The sequence below is a fragment of the Anabas testudineus genome, chromosome 1 (genome assembly GCF_900324465.2).
Source record: "Anabas testudineus chromosome 1, fAnaTes1.2, whole genome shotgun sequence".
Classification (NCBI taxonomy): domain Eukaryota; kingdom Metazoa; phylum Chordata; class Actinopteri; order Anabantiformes; family Anabantidae; genus Anabas; species Anabas testudineus.
In genome coordinates, this window is record NC_046610.1 from 14,334,302 (window position 1) to 14,354,756 (window position 20,455).

At 40.1% G+C, this 20,455-nt stretch overlaps 3 protein-coding genes across 8 annotated transcripts; 1 reads left to right on the forward strand and 2 right to left on the reverse strand.

The window, feature by feature from the left end:
• Nucleotides 1-2,159: 2,159 nt before the first annotated feature.
• Nucleotides 2,160-10,282, reverse strand: LOC113161931 (serine hydrolase-like protein). 5 transcript variants are annotated; one of them, XM_026359788.1, is made up of 12 exons: nt 10,203-10,282; nt 9,570-9,713; nt 8,834-8,947; nt 8,628-8,669; nt 8,504-8,523; nt 8,335-8,409; nt 7,748-7,854; nt 3,270-3,349; nt 3,144-3,178; nt 2,963-3,039; nt 2,721-2,808; nt 2,160-2,532 (listed from the first exon to the last, which is right to left on the reverse strand). In XM_026359788.1, the coding sequence occupies exons 1-12, from the start codon at nt 10,234-10,236 to the stop codon at nt 2,413-2,415; spliced, it is 936 nt and encodes a 311-aa protein (XP_026215573.1). In that variant the 5' UTR covers nt 10,237-10,282; the 3' UTR covers nt 2,160-2,412. The 5 variants fall into 5 exon arrangements, with proteins under 5 accessions (XP_026215573.1, XP_026215574.1, XP_026215572.1 ...); XM_026359789.1 differs by lacking the exons at nt 7,748-7,854; nt 8,335-8,409; nt 8,504-8,523; ... (2 more) ...; nt 9,570-9,713; nt 10,203-10,282 and adding exons at nt 3,594-3,700; nt 4,047-4,121; nt 4,208-4,227; ... (2 more) ...; nt 5,600-5,743; nt 6,050-6,486; XM_026359787.1 differs by lacking the exons at nt 2,160-2,532; nt 2,721-2,808; nt 2,963-3,039; nt 3,144-3,178; nt 3,270-3,349 and adding exons at nt 6,073-6,923; nt 7,000-7,087; nt 7,255-7,331; nt 7,447-7,484; nt 7,573-7,652 and having other exon boundaries at nt 7,748-7,851.
• A 1,022-nt stretch (nt 10,283-11,304) lies between these two features.
• LOC113161930 (serine hydrolase-like protein) lies at nt 11,305-15,886 on the reverse strand. 2 transcript variants are annotated; one of them, XM_026359784.1, is made up of 12 exons: nt 15,607-15,882; nt 14,472-14,615; nt 14,192-14,305; nt 13,846-13,887; nt 13,725-13,744; nt 13,559-13,633; nt 13,191-13,300; nt 13,005-13,084; nt 12,883-12,917; nt 12,703-12,779; nt 12,526-12,613; nt 11,305-11,952 (listed from the first exon to the last, which is right to left on the reverse strand). In XM_026359784.1, exons 1-12 carry the CDS (start codon nt 15,662-15,664, stop codon nt 11,809-11,811), a joined length of 987 nt encoding a protein of 328 aa, XP_026215569.1. In that variant the 5' UTR covers nt 15,665-15,882; the 3' UTR covers nt 11,305-11,808. The 2 variants fall into 2 exon arrangements, with proteins under 2 accessions (XP_026215569.1, XP_026215568.1); XM_026359783.1 differs by having other exon boundaries at nt 12,883-13,084; nt 15,607-15,886.
• Nucleotides 15,887-18,272: 2,386 nt separating this feature from the next.
• On the forward strand, nt 18,273-20,260 carry mb (myoglobin). Its single transcript, XM_026358823.1, has 4 exons — nt 18,273-18,383; nt 19,111-19,196; nt 19,431-19,650; nt 19,752-20,260. Exons 2-4 carry the CDS (start codon nt 19,114-19,116, stop codon nt 19,890-19,892), a joined length of 444 nt encoding a protein of 147 aa, XP_026214608.1. The 5' UTR covers nt 18,273-18,383; nt 19,111-19,113; the 3' UTR covers nt 19,893-20,260.
• The last annotated feature ends 195 nt before the right edge of the window (nt 20,261-20,455 follow it).

Sequence of the window (20,455 nt, forward strand, 5' to 3'; positions counted from 1 at the left end):
AAGTAAATAAAGTCACTACTACACCATTGTGGCACAGTGGCACTAACAATCCACATGCTTCTCAGCAGCTGCCATGCCAACATCGCTAGAGAGAGCCCTAAAAACCCTCCCCACTGGCAACAAAGTCATTGCACTTATGTCATTCACTACTACTTAAAAGCACAATATAAGTAAACTTCATGGTATATGTAAAGTGATTGTCAAATTACAAAACGTATGTAAAAGTTGGCACAAGTATAAGATGGTATGAAATATACATCAGGTTCAAACACGGTTCTAAAGGGCAACATTTCCTCCAGTCATCTCACACCATCTCTGTCTGGGTGTAGTCTTCTCCTCCTTGTGCATTTGGCTTCATGTTTAAAAAATTTTCAAATCTTCACTTTTCCCTGATCTCTACAACTGACGTCTACAGAGATCAGAGAAAAGTCGGAATGATAAGGCAGGGCTTGCATTATCAGACAGCCTCTCCTCCGTCTTTCTTCTCTCCTGTTCTCTTTCTCCATCTTTAAGGTGTTGGCTCCCACCCCACCGGTGTCCTGGCAGCCCCCCTGTCCAGATGGCATGCCGCCTCGCCCTCTTGATCATATCAGGGCATTGCTATCGTCATCTCTGCAGTTCACGCTGGCCACCAGCGGGTGATGTCGGACTGTTTTGTTGCTCCACTTGTGGGCATCCTGCAGACCGGGCTCTAAGAAATACAGGCACGCTCCGAAGCCTGCCAGCACCAAAACCGACACCAGCAGGTAGAGGGGGACAAACCAGTCCAGGAACAGCCACGACATAACTGCTAACAGTGCGGTGGGATGGAAAGGGTGGAGGAGGACAGGACGAAAAAACGATGAGGGATGACACAATGGAGAAAAGGAAGGGAAAGAGGCGAGAGGAGAGATTTTGGGGAATGGTGCATGAGCAGAGTTATTCAAAAGTAATCCTCACTCTCTCTCTCTCTACGCATGACAAACTGCAGCATCTCAGTGTCCCATTATTTACAATCATTCCTTAGACATGCCTCCTGCTCCTGGATCTAGACATTACACCATCGCTCAGCATAGTGTCATCACACTCAGATACCTGAATTATAATTGTAAGGTGCTGGATTCTAAAAATAGTGCATGGTAGTAAATAAAAGCACTGTTCTTACCTGTAGACGCTGCTGAATCAGTTGGTCTCTGTGTGTTTGATGGTGAGTGATGCAGAGCAGCAACGAGTCTGACCAATCATTCGATGATTTCCAGCGCCGCAGCTCCCACTGTTGCATGTGAGACGGCAACAATCACAGGTGCTCTCTGAGCGGCACAAGAGACAGAAGCTGCATGCGGCTTCATCCTCCAGCTCCTGGCTCTGACGTTCAAAGGAGGGGTGGGGGTTTCCATGACAACACCCCTGCTGGTGGCTGAGAGGACGGAGGGAGTGGGAGGGAAATTTATATAACTATAATCATTTTTTCTTTGGGTTGGGGGAGTGGGGTAGAGGAGGAAGAGGTGGGGGCAAGCCCTTCAGATGTCTCTTGATGCTCGCTGCTTTGCTGCTCGCTGTGTAAAATCAATTCCACTCCATTTAACACAGAGACATCACACAGTTTATGTGACATTGAGGGAGAACGGGGGCCATTTTCGTGTAAGCGGCTCCTCTCATCTCTGCTCTGACTGATGCCAGCTGCAGTGTTTTATGGAGTTAGTTTTTTTTTTTTTTATCTTGCTGTTTCCAAGACAAAAGCTGAAGACGGAGCGGTTGGCCTACTTAATGAAAAGTTGTCAGAGGATGTCATCTTTTTTAATGACTGCCATTTTTAGCTCATTTTGCACAAGCACTGGATTGATGAAAAGCAGCCGAGTTAAACAGATCAGCTTCAAATAAAGAGCTGTGATAACTGAACACGGAGACATTAGACTGACTCTGTAAATTACAACACAGGCATTCACGCACACTGATCAGTTGCTACTTCTCTGCAGCTGCACATCCCCACAGTCTGAAAGCTGCAGTGCATTGTGTGTTCTGACACCTGTCGATCACGACTAGCATTACATTGTTCCATGCTGACACCTGTCCACCCCAATATAAAAACCTGCAGGTGGTGTTAATGATGTGGCTGATCAGTGTATTTCTGCCCTGAAAGTTGAAGATGATATCAATCACATCTGGTTATGATACAGGGTTTTTAACTTGGTTTATTTTACATTATGCAATAACGTGTGCAAAGACTTTCATTTTCTAGTCACTGGTGTTTACTGGAGGTTTCCATGATTATTCATAAAAACTTACAGTTCTTTCAAACAGTAACATATCCGGAAGAAATGAATTGCTCGGTACTATGGTAATTACTGCTGCAAGTGGAGATGAGGAAATCATACTGAGTAAGTGTGACAGTTCACAAACTAAATGTATGTGTGCGTTGACTGTGTGCTTCCCCTAGGCCGGCAGCTGCAGTGTCAACACGTCGCTCTGCAGGAAGTCAGAAACAAGCGGAGCGACGACTTCAGGATTGTTCAGATGGACGTGATGATCGCCTGGTACTGTCACCACCGTGTGCTGCCGGAGAGAGAGAGAGAGAGAGAGAGGGAGGGAAACACACTGGATTAAAAACACATCAGAGTTTATTCTGGTCCCATAGGTGCGTATGTGTGCATGTGTGACAGGCTTGATATAAATAGGCAGAAAAACTGGAATAAGTATTCCAGTCTGAATAGATGCGCCCCTGATTCAAGATTCAAACTCACATTTCTGTCACGATAGTCTTGAAGAACAGTGGAGAAGAGTTTTTGCTGGTTTGATTTTGGAGTTACTTTACCAAAGCCTTCGTCTGCTCTAGAAAAATAGAAAGGTTAAATATTTTAGTATGACATGTTTTTATAATTGTAATATAGTCGTGCATCAATATGCACACAGGAGTATGAGAAATCAATAATCGAATGTGTTCGAATGTGTGTGTATCAGTTTCAGTATGTTGTCAGTGTCTTACAGAATAACTAGAAAACGGGCTTGAATCTTTTTCTGCATCTCTAGACACTGCTCCAAAGTGGTCCGGGCTATGTTTTTCTGAAAACATAGAATAAAATTCACATTAAGTGATGCTAAACATCTATTAGAGAGAACAGTGACATGGGTGTGATGGAGGGTTTGGGAGGTCAAAAGTGACTTACAAAATTAATTCTCAGGTCTCTGGAGAAGACAAATCCTGCTGAAGAGAAACAGGTTCAGCTGCCAGAAGATGAGAAAACGCAAGCTGAGATTATTTCTCAGTGAGAGGAGAAGAGATAAAGACGCACCTCCTTCAACTTGAGCTAGGCCTCGCTCTAAAAGTATGTGCACAGACTGCAGAGACAGCGTCGGGTTTGCAGCCAGCAGCCTGAAAATAACAGAACACTTAAAGAGAAGCAGAGAAACAGACGAAGCTAATAGAAGTCTATTTTACTTATTTAACTGTTTTTACTGTGTAATGTTAAAACTGTACTTCACACGTCTATATGTTTGCTGGATTCATGATAATTCTCATTTCAGCCAAAATGAAATAAACTGCTCTTCTTTCTGCATATCATGCACTGTTTAAGATAATCATATTCCTGTTCCATGAGCTGGAAAGATAAACTAACCTCTCCACCGCTTTCTCATAAGTGTAAACTCTTTGGGTTTGTTCTGCCTTTTGTTCAAACTGAAGCAACTCATCCATCCCCTGTCTCATCACTTTGAATATTTCTTTCTGCAAGAAAAAAGCGAAAAGGATGGGAGGGACTGTAGTTGAAGAATAATGCAACATGACAGCAGGAGGACTTTCATTACCATTAAAATTATCATTATGTCAGTATTTCCTCATAAGGAACCAGAACAAAACAAAACATGACACTTATTTGTTCATATTTTCATCCCATTGATTGAAACACCTCCTAATATTTAAAATTTTCATGATAAATAAATGTGTGTCATTTCTAAACTACCTTTCCTTTATCTAGTTTTAGGAAAATCTGATTGTTCTACGTTGCATGTTGGCATAAAGAAGCAAATTCAAAAACAGTTTGCAAACTTTCAGACATCATCTGTTCAGGTACCGGAGCTGTAGGTACAAATCCAAAAGCATCCAGAAGCACAACAACGTCGACCATTTCAGGATACAATGCACTGAACTGTGGAAAACATAAGCATGTCATGACCACATGCAAGAAAATATAAATAATCTAAATATTCTGTGCGTGTTGATGATCTCAGTTACCATTCCAGCAACGTTACCACCTGTAAGGGAGTAAACAAAGGTTAATGTTCAGTTATGTTATTGTTTGCATTATTATTACCGGTATTTACTTTTCTTAAATTCCTGTTGAGTAAAGCTCATCTGTTGATTTTAAAGATTAATCAATCACCTATTTAGTTTATAAAGTGCCAGAATAAAAACAGCAAATGTCTGTAATGTTTTACTTGCTTGTCCGAAACCCAAAGACATATAAACATATAATTTCCAATCATACAAAATACAAAACTGCAGATAATCTTCACATCGTAGAAGTTAAAACTAGACAGTGTTTTAAATTGTATACTGTTAATTGTTTAAATGACTAATCAGTTATTAAACTAATTAATTAAATCACTATATTCTGCAGCACCCTTTGGTCTCTCACACTTCACATAGTGAAACTATTAATCAGGTCCTTTAACAAGGTGTGCAGCACCGTGCAGTGTCAGTATAAGTGAGTCAGGTGTATTATTTTTGTTTTCCTTAGTCTGCATAGTGTGTGACTCACCCATACTGTGGCCTATGATGGAGAATTTTGTCCACTGTAGAGCTAGAGGAGGTATTTCAGAGACATGACAAATCATATTAAAGCTAGTGTTCTGATTTAACTGTCACAAAGTTGTACCATAGTCCTGAATAGATTAAACAAATCATTATAACGACTTCCTAGTGAAAAATGTTCTGTGACTTCTTGAACACACACACACACACACACACACACACACACACACACACACACACACACACACACACACACACACACACCTTCAACGACTCTGCGCACATCAGCCACATACGCAGGAAAAGCGTAGAAAACTCCAGGTGGACGATGTGACGATTGACCGTGACCTGGGAAGTCCACCGCCACATATCTGCACTCTGAAGGGGACGACAGAAAGATCAAAATGCGGCTGTCTTGGTCTGATTGAGTAAATGACATTAAAACACGTGCTGCTGTACCACTATGATATACACTGAGGGAATATTATACACACCACTCTGCTGTCTACCAAACAACTACATCTTTACAGCATTTGGTCATTGTCATAGTACATTTTACCTTCTTATACATAACAGGAAAACTAATTCAACTTAGAAACACTTCACTTCAGAGAGATCAAGCGGTTTCCACCTGTATTTAGTATGTATACAGTGTGCTTTGACTCTGCTTGATGATGCTAAATACCTGCTTAGTATCAGTATGAAGTGTGGGGATAGGGACTCGGCGTTATCTTGTTAAAATGTGGGTACAAGGTCGAGAACCAGGAGCGTGCACGCAGAAGGTGATGAATTAAGTCGTAAACGCAGCTATAATCACAATCTTGTTTACTGAAAGTTCATGTGGTCTCACATTCCTGGCGTGTAATGGATTACCTCTGGGCAGCAGGGGAATGAGGGTGCTGAATGTCCCACAGTTATCAGCCCAGCCGTGCAGACACAGCACAGGACGCCCATGATCAGGACCCCACACTTTACCTCTGATCTCTCCCCACGGGACGGGAACAGAGAGCTCTGAAACTGAACACATAATGAAACCATCAGTCTGACAGTCAAATACTGTTTCGATACCACAGAGTAAAATAAAGTAACTGAACTAATCTACACTTGCTGACAGGTTCAGAAAAGCCGCCTGTCTGTTTTATTGTTGACATTTCAACGTCCAACTGACACACACTGTAACAGGACCTCGAACACAAAGATTCGACAGACATTTAATGTTGAAAGTCTGAGCAAACAACTCCAGGATTTACCAGTGTGACTCCTCACTGTGCTAAAGTGTCAAACCTCCACTTTCCATGCACTGGGTTAAACACTGTATACTACCTGCTTGTTTCACTGTGGATGACATTTCAGCGTCTGTTGATCCTCAGCTAAGACAAAAAAAAAAAAAAAAAGAACTCACAGTGACAACAAGAAGAAACTTAATGAACGTGAAACAAATGATGAAGTGTCCATTAACTAATGAAACACACATGGAGCCCTTATCTTTGGAAGCTAAAGGACAAGTGATTTTATTGCATGGTCAGACTGTCAGGCTGCAGCTTTGACCAATCACCACACACTGCAGAGGCCGCTCTTTGCTTCCCAGTCAGAAGGTAAAACTTCAACGTGCTTCTGTTTCCTCAGTGAGGTCTGTCAGGCAGCCTCCATCAAGACAATAACTCTGACAGAAAGTGAAACGTTGGCACAATACCTGCTGGGATCAGATGGACCTTTCTCCTGCACAGCTAAACTAACATTATGAAGAAAACCTCTGTGTCTATCTATCCATTGGTGTGAGGCAGCAGGTTTTTCCAGCTGTGCCAGTGTCACTTGAGTCATTGACAGAACACATGAACATAGCAAAAAGCTTTTAATTATTAACCCATGCACCATAAGAGACACAAGTGCAAATGACCGATAGGAGAGTTAGGAAAATTACTGGACGAAATTCAACATAAAACATTTTAAATTCTTCAGCTGACGCCTTCGAGATGATCAGACGATCCAGCAGGTCCAGATGCCCCTGAGTAGCAATGAACATGGAGGTGATCTCACCTCTAGGAAAAATAAATAACACAAGAGTTTATAACTTGTGCTCATGTTTGGCTGACTGTGACAACACTTTGGTTCGCAGGAAGTCGGACACAAGTGGAGCAACAAGTTCAGGGTTGTTCAGATGGACGTGATGATCGCCTGGTACGGTCACCACAGTGTGCTGAAACAGAGAGAAACACGAGGGATTTTATATTTAACTGGACATGTGAATGGATAACGGCAACGTGCAAACTCACGTTTCTGTGCTGTAAACTCTGGAGAAAGGCGGACGTGAATTTCTTTAGGGATGGTTCAGAAAATATTTTATGGAACCCGTCTTCTGCTCTGGAAAAGGAGAACGTGAAAGCGTTTAGTTTGAGGTGAGAAGAGATGGTGTGGATATACAGTCAACACACCTTTAAACAAACTTTAAATGTTTAAATGATTTTCATGTGAATTACTGTTAGTCTATCATGACATCAGCTCTATGTCAGTATAGGTTCATCACTTACAGAACAACTAGAACGGAAGCTTGAATCCTCATCTGCGTCTCCAGACACTGCTCCAAACTCAGGCCAAACGCATTCTTCTGAAAACAGAGAATAAAAAGCATATTTCCTTTTTATTCCTTCTGCGGGCTGAACCCATGGTGTGAAAAATAAGAGGGAGGGTGGTGAATGTGTTGGAGGTTAAAAGTGACTTACAAAATTAACTCTCAGGTCTCTGGAGAAAACAAATCCTGCTGAAGAGAAACAGGTTCAGCTTCCAGAAGATGAGAAAACACAAGCTGAGATTATTTCTCAGTGAGAGGAGAAGAGATAAACACGAACCTCCTTCGACTTGAGCTAGGCCTCGCTCTAAAAGGATGTGCACAGACTGCAGAGACAGCATCGGGTTTGCAGCCAGCAGCCTGCCAGACATAAAATATTTACCATCAGCCAGCTGTACAGACAAAAGTACAAGGAGTCTACTTTACCATGACCAACAACTGGAGTAGTGTACTACCTCTCCACTGCCTTCTCATAAGTGTAAACTCTTTCCTTCCTGTCCATGTTCTTGTCAAACTGAAGCATCTTTTCCATTTCCTTCCTCATCACTTTGGATATATCCTTCTGTTAAGAAAACATAGAGGCAGAGCAGCAGATGCAAACAGATGCATTAGAATTAGCACAGAACGCACATCATATATATATATGGTGATATAGCTACTGGGGACACTGGTGTCATGTCCTGTGTGATTAGTCAATCAACTCACTGACAGAACATTAATCAGCAACTAGATGAATAATCTTTAAGTCACTTTTATGCATTTTTTTGTGGGTTTTACAGGTGTTTGTAGACATTTCTTTAAAACTGTACAGTTTTAAGTGAGGTGTTGTTAGTTGCAGCTCAAATCTACAATCACAGTTTAACATTAAAGTTCAAGATATGTAATTTAGAAAAACATGTCTGGGAATATTAGGAGACTTCTGAACCAATCAACCCTGGTAGAAGATGCAGGCTCCAATGGTTTAAGCACAGGAAATTATAAAGATTTATTTGTCCCTCTTTCAGTCAAATGTAATCAAAGACAGACAAACTGCTACAAGTACCACATCTACTGGTAATAATCCATAAGCATCGAGAAATATGAGAGCATCCACCATCTCTGGATACAGCACAGTGAACTGTGGAAACAAAATACAGATGAACTGATGATACCATCCAGGAAAACACAGCAAAACAGCCAGTATACTGATGAAACACACGTCAGACACTCACCATCCCAGCAATGTCAGCACCTGTAAATAGAAAGAAGTTAAATGTGATTTGGATATGAATTTATTTTATAACATAGCAAAATATGCAACTTGAATTAAGAGTCCTGCTCTCCTGGTGTATTCACCCATACTGTGGCCCATGATGGAGAACTTCTTCAACTGCAGAGCTGCGGGAGGTAATTTCACAGATCATCAACCAGGCATGTTCACAGTCTCATCACAGAGTTGACAGAAGTCCTTCTGTGGTTCCATCACAAGCAAAAGTAGCAACAAGACATCCTGCTAACGTGCACGGTAAAGAGTTATTACCCAACTTCTTAAGCTCACGCACCGTTAGCAACCCGGCACACGTCTGCAACGTACTCGAGGATAGAGTAAAAAACTCCAGGAGGGCGATGTGACGACCGGCCGTGGCCTGCAAGGTCCACCGCCACGTATCTGCAGTCTGAGAAGGAAGACACAGAGGTGAGCCGAGTTCACCATATACAGAATCTTTGTCATCATCCTTCATGTGCTTATTAAAAACTTTTCTCTGTATTTATTTGTATCTTGATTCATCCAGCTCTTACTGTATGCACCTAAGATGATGAGAAGCTACCATCTCTGCAGAGAACCTCTGACTTCCTGGTCACCTCCCTGACCAAGGACAAGGCCAGCTAATGTCCTGCAGGTTCCAGACTTCTTCCACATTACAATTACTGAGGCCACTGCTTCTGGGAACTCTCAGCGCTTTAGAAAAGGTTTTTTTTTTTTGCCTTTGTCCTGATCTGTGCCTCACCATAAAATGTTATTGTGGTGGTCTACGGAGCGGTTCTTGGACTTCATGACCTAGTTTATGTCTATGACATGCCTTTCTAAAGTATATTTATTAAATGAATTGGCACAGTAAGAGCTGTCTGCTGTCTTCTTCCTGTGTGTTTAGTTTGCTGCATGGCCGTGCACCTATATAAATAATTGAATAATCATCTGACGTACAAATGAACTCTGTATAAAATGAGAACATTGAAAACAAAGCTGTTTTGTTTGCTCCCTGTGTCAGTATCCGCCTGTAGCGTGTAATGGATTACCTCTGGGTAGCAGGGGAATGAGGGTGCTGAATGACCCACAGTTGTCAGCCCAGCCGTGCAGACACAGCACAGGACGACCGTGATCGGGACCCCACACTCTGCCTCTGATCTCTCCCCACGGGACGGGAACAGAGAGCTCTGAAACTGGACACATAAACATTACAGTATTATAAGGATTAATATCACTATAGCAGTCAAATGTTACTGTTTAAATACTGTTTCCGTGATGACAAAAATCAAATCACACAACCTCACAGAGGGTGAAGAGCCTGCTCACTTCAGATATATAGAGGGACACTTTGTGCTTATTTTATTGTAGCCTTGACAGTTCAGTTATTCTCAGTTTATGTCTCAATAAAAAACATCAGCTGAACAGGCGACAGAGGAATTCAAATAAAACCCTGAGAGCAGACACTAAAGTCTGCAGCAGCTCCCACACAAAGATATGACAGACAGGAAACATCCATTAATACCAGCACAGTACTGACTTTTACAAGCACAGACTGTAGAAAAGTGTCTGTGGCCTTGAGCTACAAGTGTTTTTTTTATGTACAAACAAAACACCATGTGTTATATTTTCACAGTAAACGAGTGGATCAGAACTTGTATTTGTACACACACTGAGTTTCTTACCTTCTGCAGCCATTGTTCTCTGTAAAGTCTCCATTTACACGCTCACATCACTAAAACAAACTTAACAAACTCCCACTAACACACACTCCGGATACTAAAGGTCAGCTGATCAAGGCTGAACTCAGCCCTTTTCCCTGAGTGCAGTCTGTCAGGCACCTTCTCTACCAATTTACTAAGTGGTCTGACTTGTTGTGGGACCAGACTTTATTTTATTAGCCTTTGTTAAGGCTATAAATACAGACTGATAAGAGGAAATAAAGAAATACTGAGGCATCATGACTTGTAGGTTGAATTGACTACCTGCACACAGACTTTTGTTAAATTAACTGTACATTAAATGTGTCATTTTTATTTTTTATTCAGGTTTTAACAGCATGTCTGTGTTTATCTCTCTGTCTAATACCTCAATGCCTAAGAGTAGATTTTCATATTTCATTAAACCCATGATTGCAGTGTTCAAGTTATGCACATACAGTATTTTTCCTTTTATTTTCTCGTCCCTTCTTCTATGTGAAGCACTGTGATATGACCATAAGGAAATAAGGAGCTTCACAGCGTAGAGCATTTTCCAAAAGGGTTGAGACTACGAGTGCAGATGAGCTGCAGAACAAACCCAGGTACAGTTATAGATAAATACAAGTGAATGCAGGTGAAACGTGCACAGACGTACCTCGTACATTCCCAGTCTTTGATGATGATGACTCCAACAGGCTCAGTACCAGTTCATAGTCCAACCTACCTGTCCAACAATAACTGTAAGTTTATGAAAGAATATCTACAAACTCTAAAATTATTCATTTAAATCCACTGACTCCTGGTTGTACACTTTGACTTTGGACTTGTGTTCAGAGATGGGGGATGTCTGTTGAGTCAGCGAGTCACACGACAGCTAAAGATGGACCTAATATATCCTCTCACATTCAGTATGAACACCCATTAATAAACCTTCATGCTTAGATCAAACTCCTCAACTCCTGCCATGAGGAGAGATGTTTACTGATATGACGTTTAACACGTTACATCTCATAGCTCAACATGTTTTCTAATGTTGCTTTTCACTCTATGTTCACATTTTAACCAATGATGGGAGGATTTACAACAATGATGTTACAGAAGAGTCATTTTAATGTTTAAAAATATGTAACCACATGACAGCTTGGTGCTGAACTCCAGTACAAAGGACATCAGACCAATACAGACTTGATCGTACTAAGGTATTGATATCCATCTATACCCATTTTCTCTTTTGATCAAAAGCAAAAATTACAGTAATGGTTATGATGATTAATGGTACCCAAAACACATTATTCCTTATTATTTTAATTCCTCTTCATTATTTTACAGCCCATCCAGAGTTAAAAAATCAGCTAGATAAGGTAATCCACAATCCCACTGTGACTCAAATCAATAATACGCATCAATATACATTAAAATAATTAATCAGAAGTAAGATGGCAGCTAGTTTATGCCATGGCAGCTGGTAGATTGTGGTTAAAGCACCAAGGTGAGAATAAACACTCCATAATAAATCCTTCTTAGTTGTTAAATTAAAAATATAACGAGTTACAGAATGAGAGTGATAACAAAACTATTCCATGTGCGTGTGCTATAACTTCGAAGTCTGTTCATCTCTTAAATTGTGCGATGGTGACAACACGTGTGCTCGCAGGAAGCCTGACACAACTGGAGCGACGACTTTAGGATCATTCAGATGGATGTGATGATCACCTGGAACGGTCACCACCGTGTGCTGAAAGACAGATGGATCATTGTGAGAAATTAACCAGCAGTAGTTAACATATAAACCTGCAGCAACTGAACCTTTGGCCACTTAGTGATAACACAAACACTGACATAGGAGAATATTTTAATGAACACGTGAGCTTATATCGATTGTAGCTGATACTCTGTAAAGCTCTGTAAAACTGAGGAGGGAGCTGCAGATTCAGGAGATAAATTCTCTGTAGGTGTCATCACCAGACTTTATTAGAGTTAGAACGAGTTCCCCACTGAAGAAATTTTCCTGATTCCACGCTCTCTTCTTCATCTCATCAGCAGCACTTGACCAACTTCAGTATGTAGGTCAGTGCTGAGGTTCACAGCTATAAACATTTCTGCTGCCTCTGAGCCACTGAGCTCATACTGCACTAATGCTTTTGCATCTGTACGTCTGTCTGTCTGTCTGTCTGTCTGTCTGTCTGTCTGTCTGTCTGTCTGTCTGTCTGTCTGTCAGGCACAATTACACACAGGCTTAACAGCTAAAAATAAACCCAAAGACGCAGGCGTACCTACTTTACTCTAATCGTCTGTAAAATATACTCACATTTTTGTCCTTATAGGCCTGGAGGAGTGCTGATATAAATTTCCTTTGTTCCGGTTCAATAAATATTTTGTCAAACCCATTGTCTGCTCTGAAAAGACAGAAATTATATTTGGTTGCAAGATGTACTGCTTTTAGTATGAGTAATGAGGAAGTCATTGTGCTGCAGTAATTTCTTACAGAACAATTAGAACAGAGGCATTTATCCTCGACTGCATCTCCAGACTCTGCTCCAAGCTGATGCGCGATATGCTTTTCTGAAAACATAAAATAACACACACCATACATGCACTTTATGGGCTGCACACAACACCTCTGGGAGAAATAATGATGAGCTGGTGCAGTGCTGCAGTAACCGACCAGATTAACACGAAAGTCTCGGCAGAACTCAACTCCTGCAAGAGAGAAACACTGTGAGATCAGAGAGAACTCTTCTCTTTCTAAGAGAAGCACCCACAACAAACATGAAAGCAGACAAGTACCTCCTTCGACTTGAACTAGACCTCGCTCTAAAAGGATGTGTGCAGACTGTTCAGAGAGACTCGGGTTTGCAGCCCTCAACCTGAAAAATGAATTCAAACATTTTCTTTTGTGTTTTACAGACAACTGGACGTGTGAATTTCTACCTAGGAGTCTATAAAAACCTATAAATAAAACCCTACAAATACCTCTCGACTGCTTTCTCGTAGGTGTAAACTCTTTTCTTCTCCTCTTCTGTCTTTTTATCATACTGAAGCATCTCATCAAACCCCTGCCTCATCACTTCACACATTTCGTTCTGCAACAAAAGGAGACATAACTGATGAGGGAGGCGATTCTTAACTACTGACGAGAGAAGATGATACAGCACAGTAATATGGGGAGAGATACGAAAATAGAAAATGAATGACACAAAGAACACGACAGTGCCAGATTCATTTGCAGATAACAAACAAATCCGATTTCTTAGGTCCCAGGTTCAAACCTGTGACATTATAAAATTAACTAAATAACTAATCACAGCTCGTATTTACTGTAGTTGTAGTTGATAGAGTACCTGAGATGTAGGTAAAAATCCATAGGAGTCCAGAAGCACAACAGCATCAACCATCTCAGGATACAAAGCACTGAACTGTGGAAAACATAGTATGATGAGGGCGACACCACTCACTGTAAGAAAACGTCTGCCATTTTATGAATACTGTTAAAATACTGCCACTAACCAGTCCAGCAACATTGCCACCTGAAATAACCAAATAAAGAAATAAAGTGGACACATACTTTAACTTTACACATACCACCAACATGTTTAATTGCTCTAAGTCTGCTCACACTTGCACTTACCCATGCTGTGGCCTACGATGGAGAATTTCTTCCACTGCAGAGCTGTGGGAGTTAATTTCACAGACCATCAACCAGGTTCAGTATCTCATTGCACAGCTCTGAGAGTGTTTTTAGTTCAGAGACATTACTGCTCTGCTTTAACTGCTATAACGGACGATACAGTGAAAATCTATACTGCTAAATGTATCCTAGTTGTTTTTAAATATTGATAAAGATTTAAAAGACAAATTGATGCAAACTTCCATTAAAATGTATTTAGCATTTAACTTTAAATGGTTGCCTGGCAAAAAACAATGATCATTCATTTGAATTAGTGTAAAGACGTGTTCGGAAACGTCTCACACACCGTCAACAACTCTGAGGACGTCCATGACATAGGATGGAAACTGGTAGAAAACACCAGCAGGACGATGTGATGACCGACCGTGACCTGCCAGGTCCACCGCCACATATCTGCACTCTGAGGGGAAGACGGACAGAGAAGAGCTCACAGTTTAATGTTAGGTTTAACTTAGTTTAAACTTAAGTTTAACTTAACATTAAAGTTTAACTTTTGAGAGAAACTTGGGGGGACCATCATAAAGTGGTGCGGAGAGCAGTGTTGCACAAAACTGAACGTTACTTACCTTTAGGTAGAAGAGGAATGAGGGTGTTGAATGTCCCACAGTTATCAGACCAGCCGTGCACACAGAGCACAGGACGACCGTGATCAGGACCCCAGACTTTACCTCTGATCTCTCCCCACGGGACGGGAACAGAGAGCTCTGAAACTGGACGCATAACATAAACACAAACTACTGACAGATCTGTTAGAATAATTTAACAAAAACAAACAAACAAAACAAATACAGCACATTTTACAAAGGTATAAAAACAGCATCTAAAAACTTTAACTACCTTAAGAATCTACCCCAAGAGTTTTTCATACTTACTCTTGTGTGCAGCACTGTATTTTGATGGATATAGTAGGTGAACAGACCTGGCGAGCTCTCAACACTGTACTATTATTAGTCTTTGACCAGGACTAAGACAGGTTGTATCTGGGGTTACAGCTGGGACACTGCTGGTGATTGGGACTGTGTCTGTGATTCAGTTTTTATGATTCTGATAACACGTGTGCTCTCGATAGTTAAACACTAGACGGATACCGTAACTACAAATTGACTGAGCCGACAGAGGGGGAACAAAAGTAGCTCAGAAAGAAAAATAAAATGATTCCTTTGTAAAATATGCTGCATATGATTGGGTGAAATAAAACAAGTAAGCTGCAAGTAGCCCTGACAGTGTCCGCTAAATGTTTTGTTCAACCAGTGCTGGTTTTAATGTTGTGATCGGTGTACTTAACAAGTTTAAAGATCAAACATTTAAAACATTTATCACATCTGAGAAGCTTGAACCACCATTATTTTGTTTATTTAAAATCAACTTAAATAATACATGAATATTCTTGCTTTTAGTCAGTCTGGCTCCTCTGCAAAGCAAATAACTAATAACATACATCACAATATATGAATATAATGCTGCAGTTTCTTATTATGATAATAATACATATGTAAAAACAAACACATAAGGCCTTAGTACCAGGCAAAGGAGCACTAAAAAAGAAAGAGGAGACACCACATCACAGTCTGAGTGTCTTTAAACTATGATCAGCTGACATATAAAAACATTAATTAGTTTACAGCTGTTTAAAACTCTAACTTTAACTTTAAGTCTTTATCCAAACACGCTCCTGTTTCCACATACCGATAGTTAGCCTACCTGCTTGTTTGACTGTGCTGGATGTGAAGTATCTGACGCCTTTCAAAGCCTGCATCATCTTGGAACATACCTCTACTAAACAGACGAGGAGTTAAATACCTAGAAATGTAAATAAATATAAGATAAGATATAAAATAAAAACAAGTTTCGGCTAAAATGAAGCCGCAGCTATTTTCCGATGTTTTGACACCACGTGATGTCAACGGAAGCCGCTATTGGACAGATGGACATGTGGAGCTGTACATTGGACCAATCAGCGCCCAGAAGAGGCGGGGCTTACCTTTCACCCATTGTGACGATGACAACGGTTCCCCGGCAGAGGGCGCAACGGTCAGTGAACACATCACAGGTGTAGAAGTGGTGCGTTTGAGTGCATCTCTGAGTTTTTATTCTGTTTAATAACTATACTATAACACCAGACAGTTAAAACACTGCTTTATTTAAGTTAGGGAGCAATAACACAATGTATTATTATTATTATTATTATTATTATTATTATTATTATTATTATTATTATTATTATTATTATTATTATTATTATTATTATATATCACACCATTACATTATTAATGCTTTTGGAACCAATAGTGATTAGCATATTGTTAGCTGGACTTTTGTTGATTTTTATTTTTACTAGCAGACAAAAATACATGATAACCTAATGTCCCTTTTTTCAGCTAAAAAGGGACATTTAATAAGCTTTGCCATGTTTTCTTGTTTGAGTTATACATACAAATACATTTTTTGTACTTCGAATCTTGCCACAATGCTACCAATCCCTGTTGTGAGCATCATTCAGCAACCAGCAGACACGTGGGTAGAAAAAGTGAGGAAAAAGTTTTTAAGTAAATAAAAGTTGTCTAGACATGATGTCTTATATCATTTTACAAAATGTAAATGCACTGTGTCATCTTTATTTTTCCTGAATTACATTTTGAGCACTGTAAAACTGCAAAGCTGTTTTTTTATACATTTATACATTTTGTTTACTGCAGCATTTCTTCTTTAAAAATACACTGAAGTATACATTACAGTTCAGTAATATCTTCAGTAAATAAAGATAATTGAAAGATGTTATGTTTAAATGATCAGAGAAAGTTAAAATATAATTGTGTTTATAATCTATATATCAAATAGTGTATAGTGTTCACATAGCAGCACTACAATAAACCTTGTTCCCACCACAACAAGCCCCTCAGCTGTCTCCTAAATATATAAGAGAGTCTGTTCATGTGTGTCCACAAAAGACTGAAAGAGCCAAATGTTTTCTGTACCTACATAAATAATAGTAACAAATCTGTTCACTAATTAATGGGAGCGAAATAAAAAAAAGCAAACAAGTTCTGATTCACAGATATTTGCTTTTTTGTGGAAATGTTTGATCATTTTACCTTATTAAACTCCAAACTATCACTTTAGAGGGGAACTGTCTTTGCTGTAACTTTCCTGAACTCACAGGTCAGAAAGGTCGTGGAAATGATTGATGATCTGTATTCAGATGCATCAAGAAGTCACATTAATGTTAATTCATGTGTTTACTATAACCTCAGCTGTGTTATTTCTCCTCAGGACTGTTTGGGTGAGTAAATATGGCACCTACCTGCCCTGTTAGCAGTGTTGCACCTGTTTGAGTAAATTCTACTTTTATCTTTCCTGTTACTGTACGTACTGTAAAGCCACGTTTAAACATCTACTATTTGACTTCTTTAAGTCGTTTGTTGACAGACTTTATAATTTTTTAAGGCTATAATCAAAACACAAACACACCTAATCTGCAAGGAAACTGATAATACAACTGTGACCTAAGTGACTCTGTGGTGGTTAATTACAGCCATCTAAAATTAACCTACTCTGGTTATATTAGAAACACCTGCCTGTATCAGTTATAACACAAAACAATTCATCACACCGCAAACTACAGCAAGCAAGTCTGCCAGAAAGTTGACACTTTAAGCTCTTTCAAACAGCTTCAACAACAACTGAAGTTAATAACCTTCATGGAAATAGAATTTAGGCTACACGGTGCAGCCAGTACAGTGATAGCATTTCAGACAGGGTCTAACACCTCTTAGTTACACCAAAGTTTTCCAGCTTACAACCTGAAATGGCATGTTCTATTCTCCACTTTCATGCATGGCACTATCGTTCATTTTCCATGCATGGAAAAACACAGCTATAATACAAGCACCTCAGACAAAACATACATGCATCCTCCAGACTCCAGGCTCTCTAGATCAATGTTAGTATTTCTTTAACTAAACACACATAACATGACATAATGCACTTGCAACCATCACAACTAAATGTCTAACCCCAACTTTAACCCTGATTCTATAAGCGTAACCCTAAACCCGTATAAAACTGCTTCGAAACTGTGTGAACCAGTCAAACAATAATGGTATCAAATTCAAATTTGTCCATGCAACGACATAAAGACAAGTACACCCCGGAGCATTTAACTCCATCTCTTTACGCCACACATGATCCTCCCGTATCCAAAAGGGATTAATGCATGTAAAAGGTGGGCAAGATAAAATGGAAAAGAATAAAATATGTGTGACACATAATCATATGAGAGACAATGTCTGCGTGGGATCAAAAATGGTGCTGTGAACATTTGAAGAGACGCACAGTGAGAGAGGTGGACGGATGGGAGGGCTGGAATAATTTGGTGACAGGACAGAGGGAGGGAGTATAAAAAGGTCAGCTTTTTGGGGGGGGGAGTCAGGCCAAGAAGAATTTGGTGTAATCACACAGGATATTTCACTGCGCTGCAGGTAGGTCCTAACTTTTATTTCTCATTTGTTCTGTAGGTTAATCTAGAAAACTTCTCATGCATTGATGCAATAAGTTGATTTAAGGAAAAAAGAAAAGCCTGAAAATAAAACAACACATAAAATAATAATTTGAATAAAGGAAAATGTTTCAGGATTCAGAATATTTCTCTGCACATTTCTCCCCTCAAACATGCAGGATGCAGACAAGTTGTTTTGTTTTAATTTGAAATGTATACAGTCAATTATTAAATTATACTCAATGTTCAATGCTTATGTAAAAATACCTTTAGGACATATTAAAGTTCAGGTAACTGTCCACGAGGAGAATAAAATTGCTACAAGAGAGTAAATAGCACGTCTGTTGTATACTTTCCCTTTTTGTCAGCTTTAATAGCAACAAAACCACTGGATCTCATTTCAGTTCACATAAATTGTACAGCACCACTCTAAGGTCATATTACTGACTCTGTGTGGGCATTTGAGGTAATGTATCCGCCTCTTTCTTGTGCTGAATTGCCCTTGAATGAAGTGAGTTTTGGCTTGTGGCCATCGAATGAGACAGGAGAAACGCGATACCGCAACAAAGGATAACAGTGTTTGTGTTCTTCACATCATCTGATGTGATTAGGAGGTTTTGTTTTATTCTCTTTCTTTACTTCTGTTTTCTTAACGAATCAGTTTCTTCGTTCTGTATCATTTTCATCACCTGTATTCTCCATCTCCTCAGATCATGGCTGACTTTGAGTTGGTTTTGAAGCACTGGGGTCCAGTGGAGGCCGACTACTCCACCCACGGGAACCTGGTTCTGACCCGGTCAGTGGCTCTAATAATATTAGACACTTCCTTCCTGCAGGCCTGTGAGCTTTGGGAGCTCATAGGCAGGAATGTAGATATGACGACGGCCATCACCCAAATGTTTCATTTATCGACTTATCTGTAAATGTAAATCTGTGACCACAACAACGTATGAACTGAAACTGTCCCATGAGCCAACGACCTTGACGGTTGTTATCTCTGGTGAATCCTCTCATCTCCTTTTCTTTACAGCTTATTCATAGAGCACCCAGAAACCCAGAAGCTGTTTCCCAAGTTCGTCGGCATCCCTCAGAGTGACCTGGCCGGTAACGCAGCTGTTTCCGCCCACGGCGCCACTGTGCTGAAGAAACTTGGCGAACTGCTGAAGGCCAAAGGCAACCACGAGTCCATCCTCAAACCTCTGGCCAACAGCCATGCCACCAAGCACAAGATCGCCATTAACAACTTCAAGGTGAGGCTGATCCGCATGAGGGGAACGCTTTTCCATCAATCCAATGTGTCTTGTCTGGTTAGGTTGTAATAGTAATAATTTCTTCTGTATTTCCTCCTTAGCTGATTACCGAAGTCATTGTTAAAGTCATGGAGGAGAAGGCAGGTCTCGATCCAGCGGGGCAGAAGGCCCTGAGGAATGTGATGGCCCTTGTCATCGCTGACCTTGAGGCCAATTACAAAGAGCTGGGCTTCACTGGCTGAAGATCACCAGGGTCAGATGACTTTGACTGTAGTATATTTCCACATGCTAGGGCCTTTTATTTTGGAAATATTTAATCTTCTATTTGCATACTTTAATCATCAAAATGTCTAGTGTAGTGTCACCAGAAGTTACAGCCTCAAATGTTACCATAGCGTTTAACATCATAAAGATCATAAATGTACCTTTTATTGCAAGGTAATACTTTTTGATTGTGCTATATTACATAGGTTTCCTACTCTGTAATAATGGTTTTCACGTCACTTAAATCAGATTGATCTTGTTGAGGATGTCTGACTAACAGAAGGTAACTTCTACATATATACTGTAAGCACTTATAACATTTTACCAATAAAACTTTGTTGCTCTACTCGGCCTGTTATTGTTTGGTCATCCAACATTTTATTCCCCTCAAGTTCTATTTTTAATACTCGCCCCCTGCATCCTCTCCACTAACAGGCTGGAGTTGTAAATCAATTCAACAAAATGCAGGTCATGCTGTGTAAATAAAAAAAAACATCATAGCGAGGAGTGTTTGAAAGTCAGTGTGGCACGGAGCGTCCAC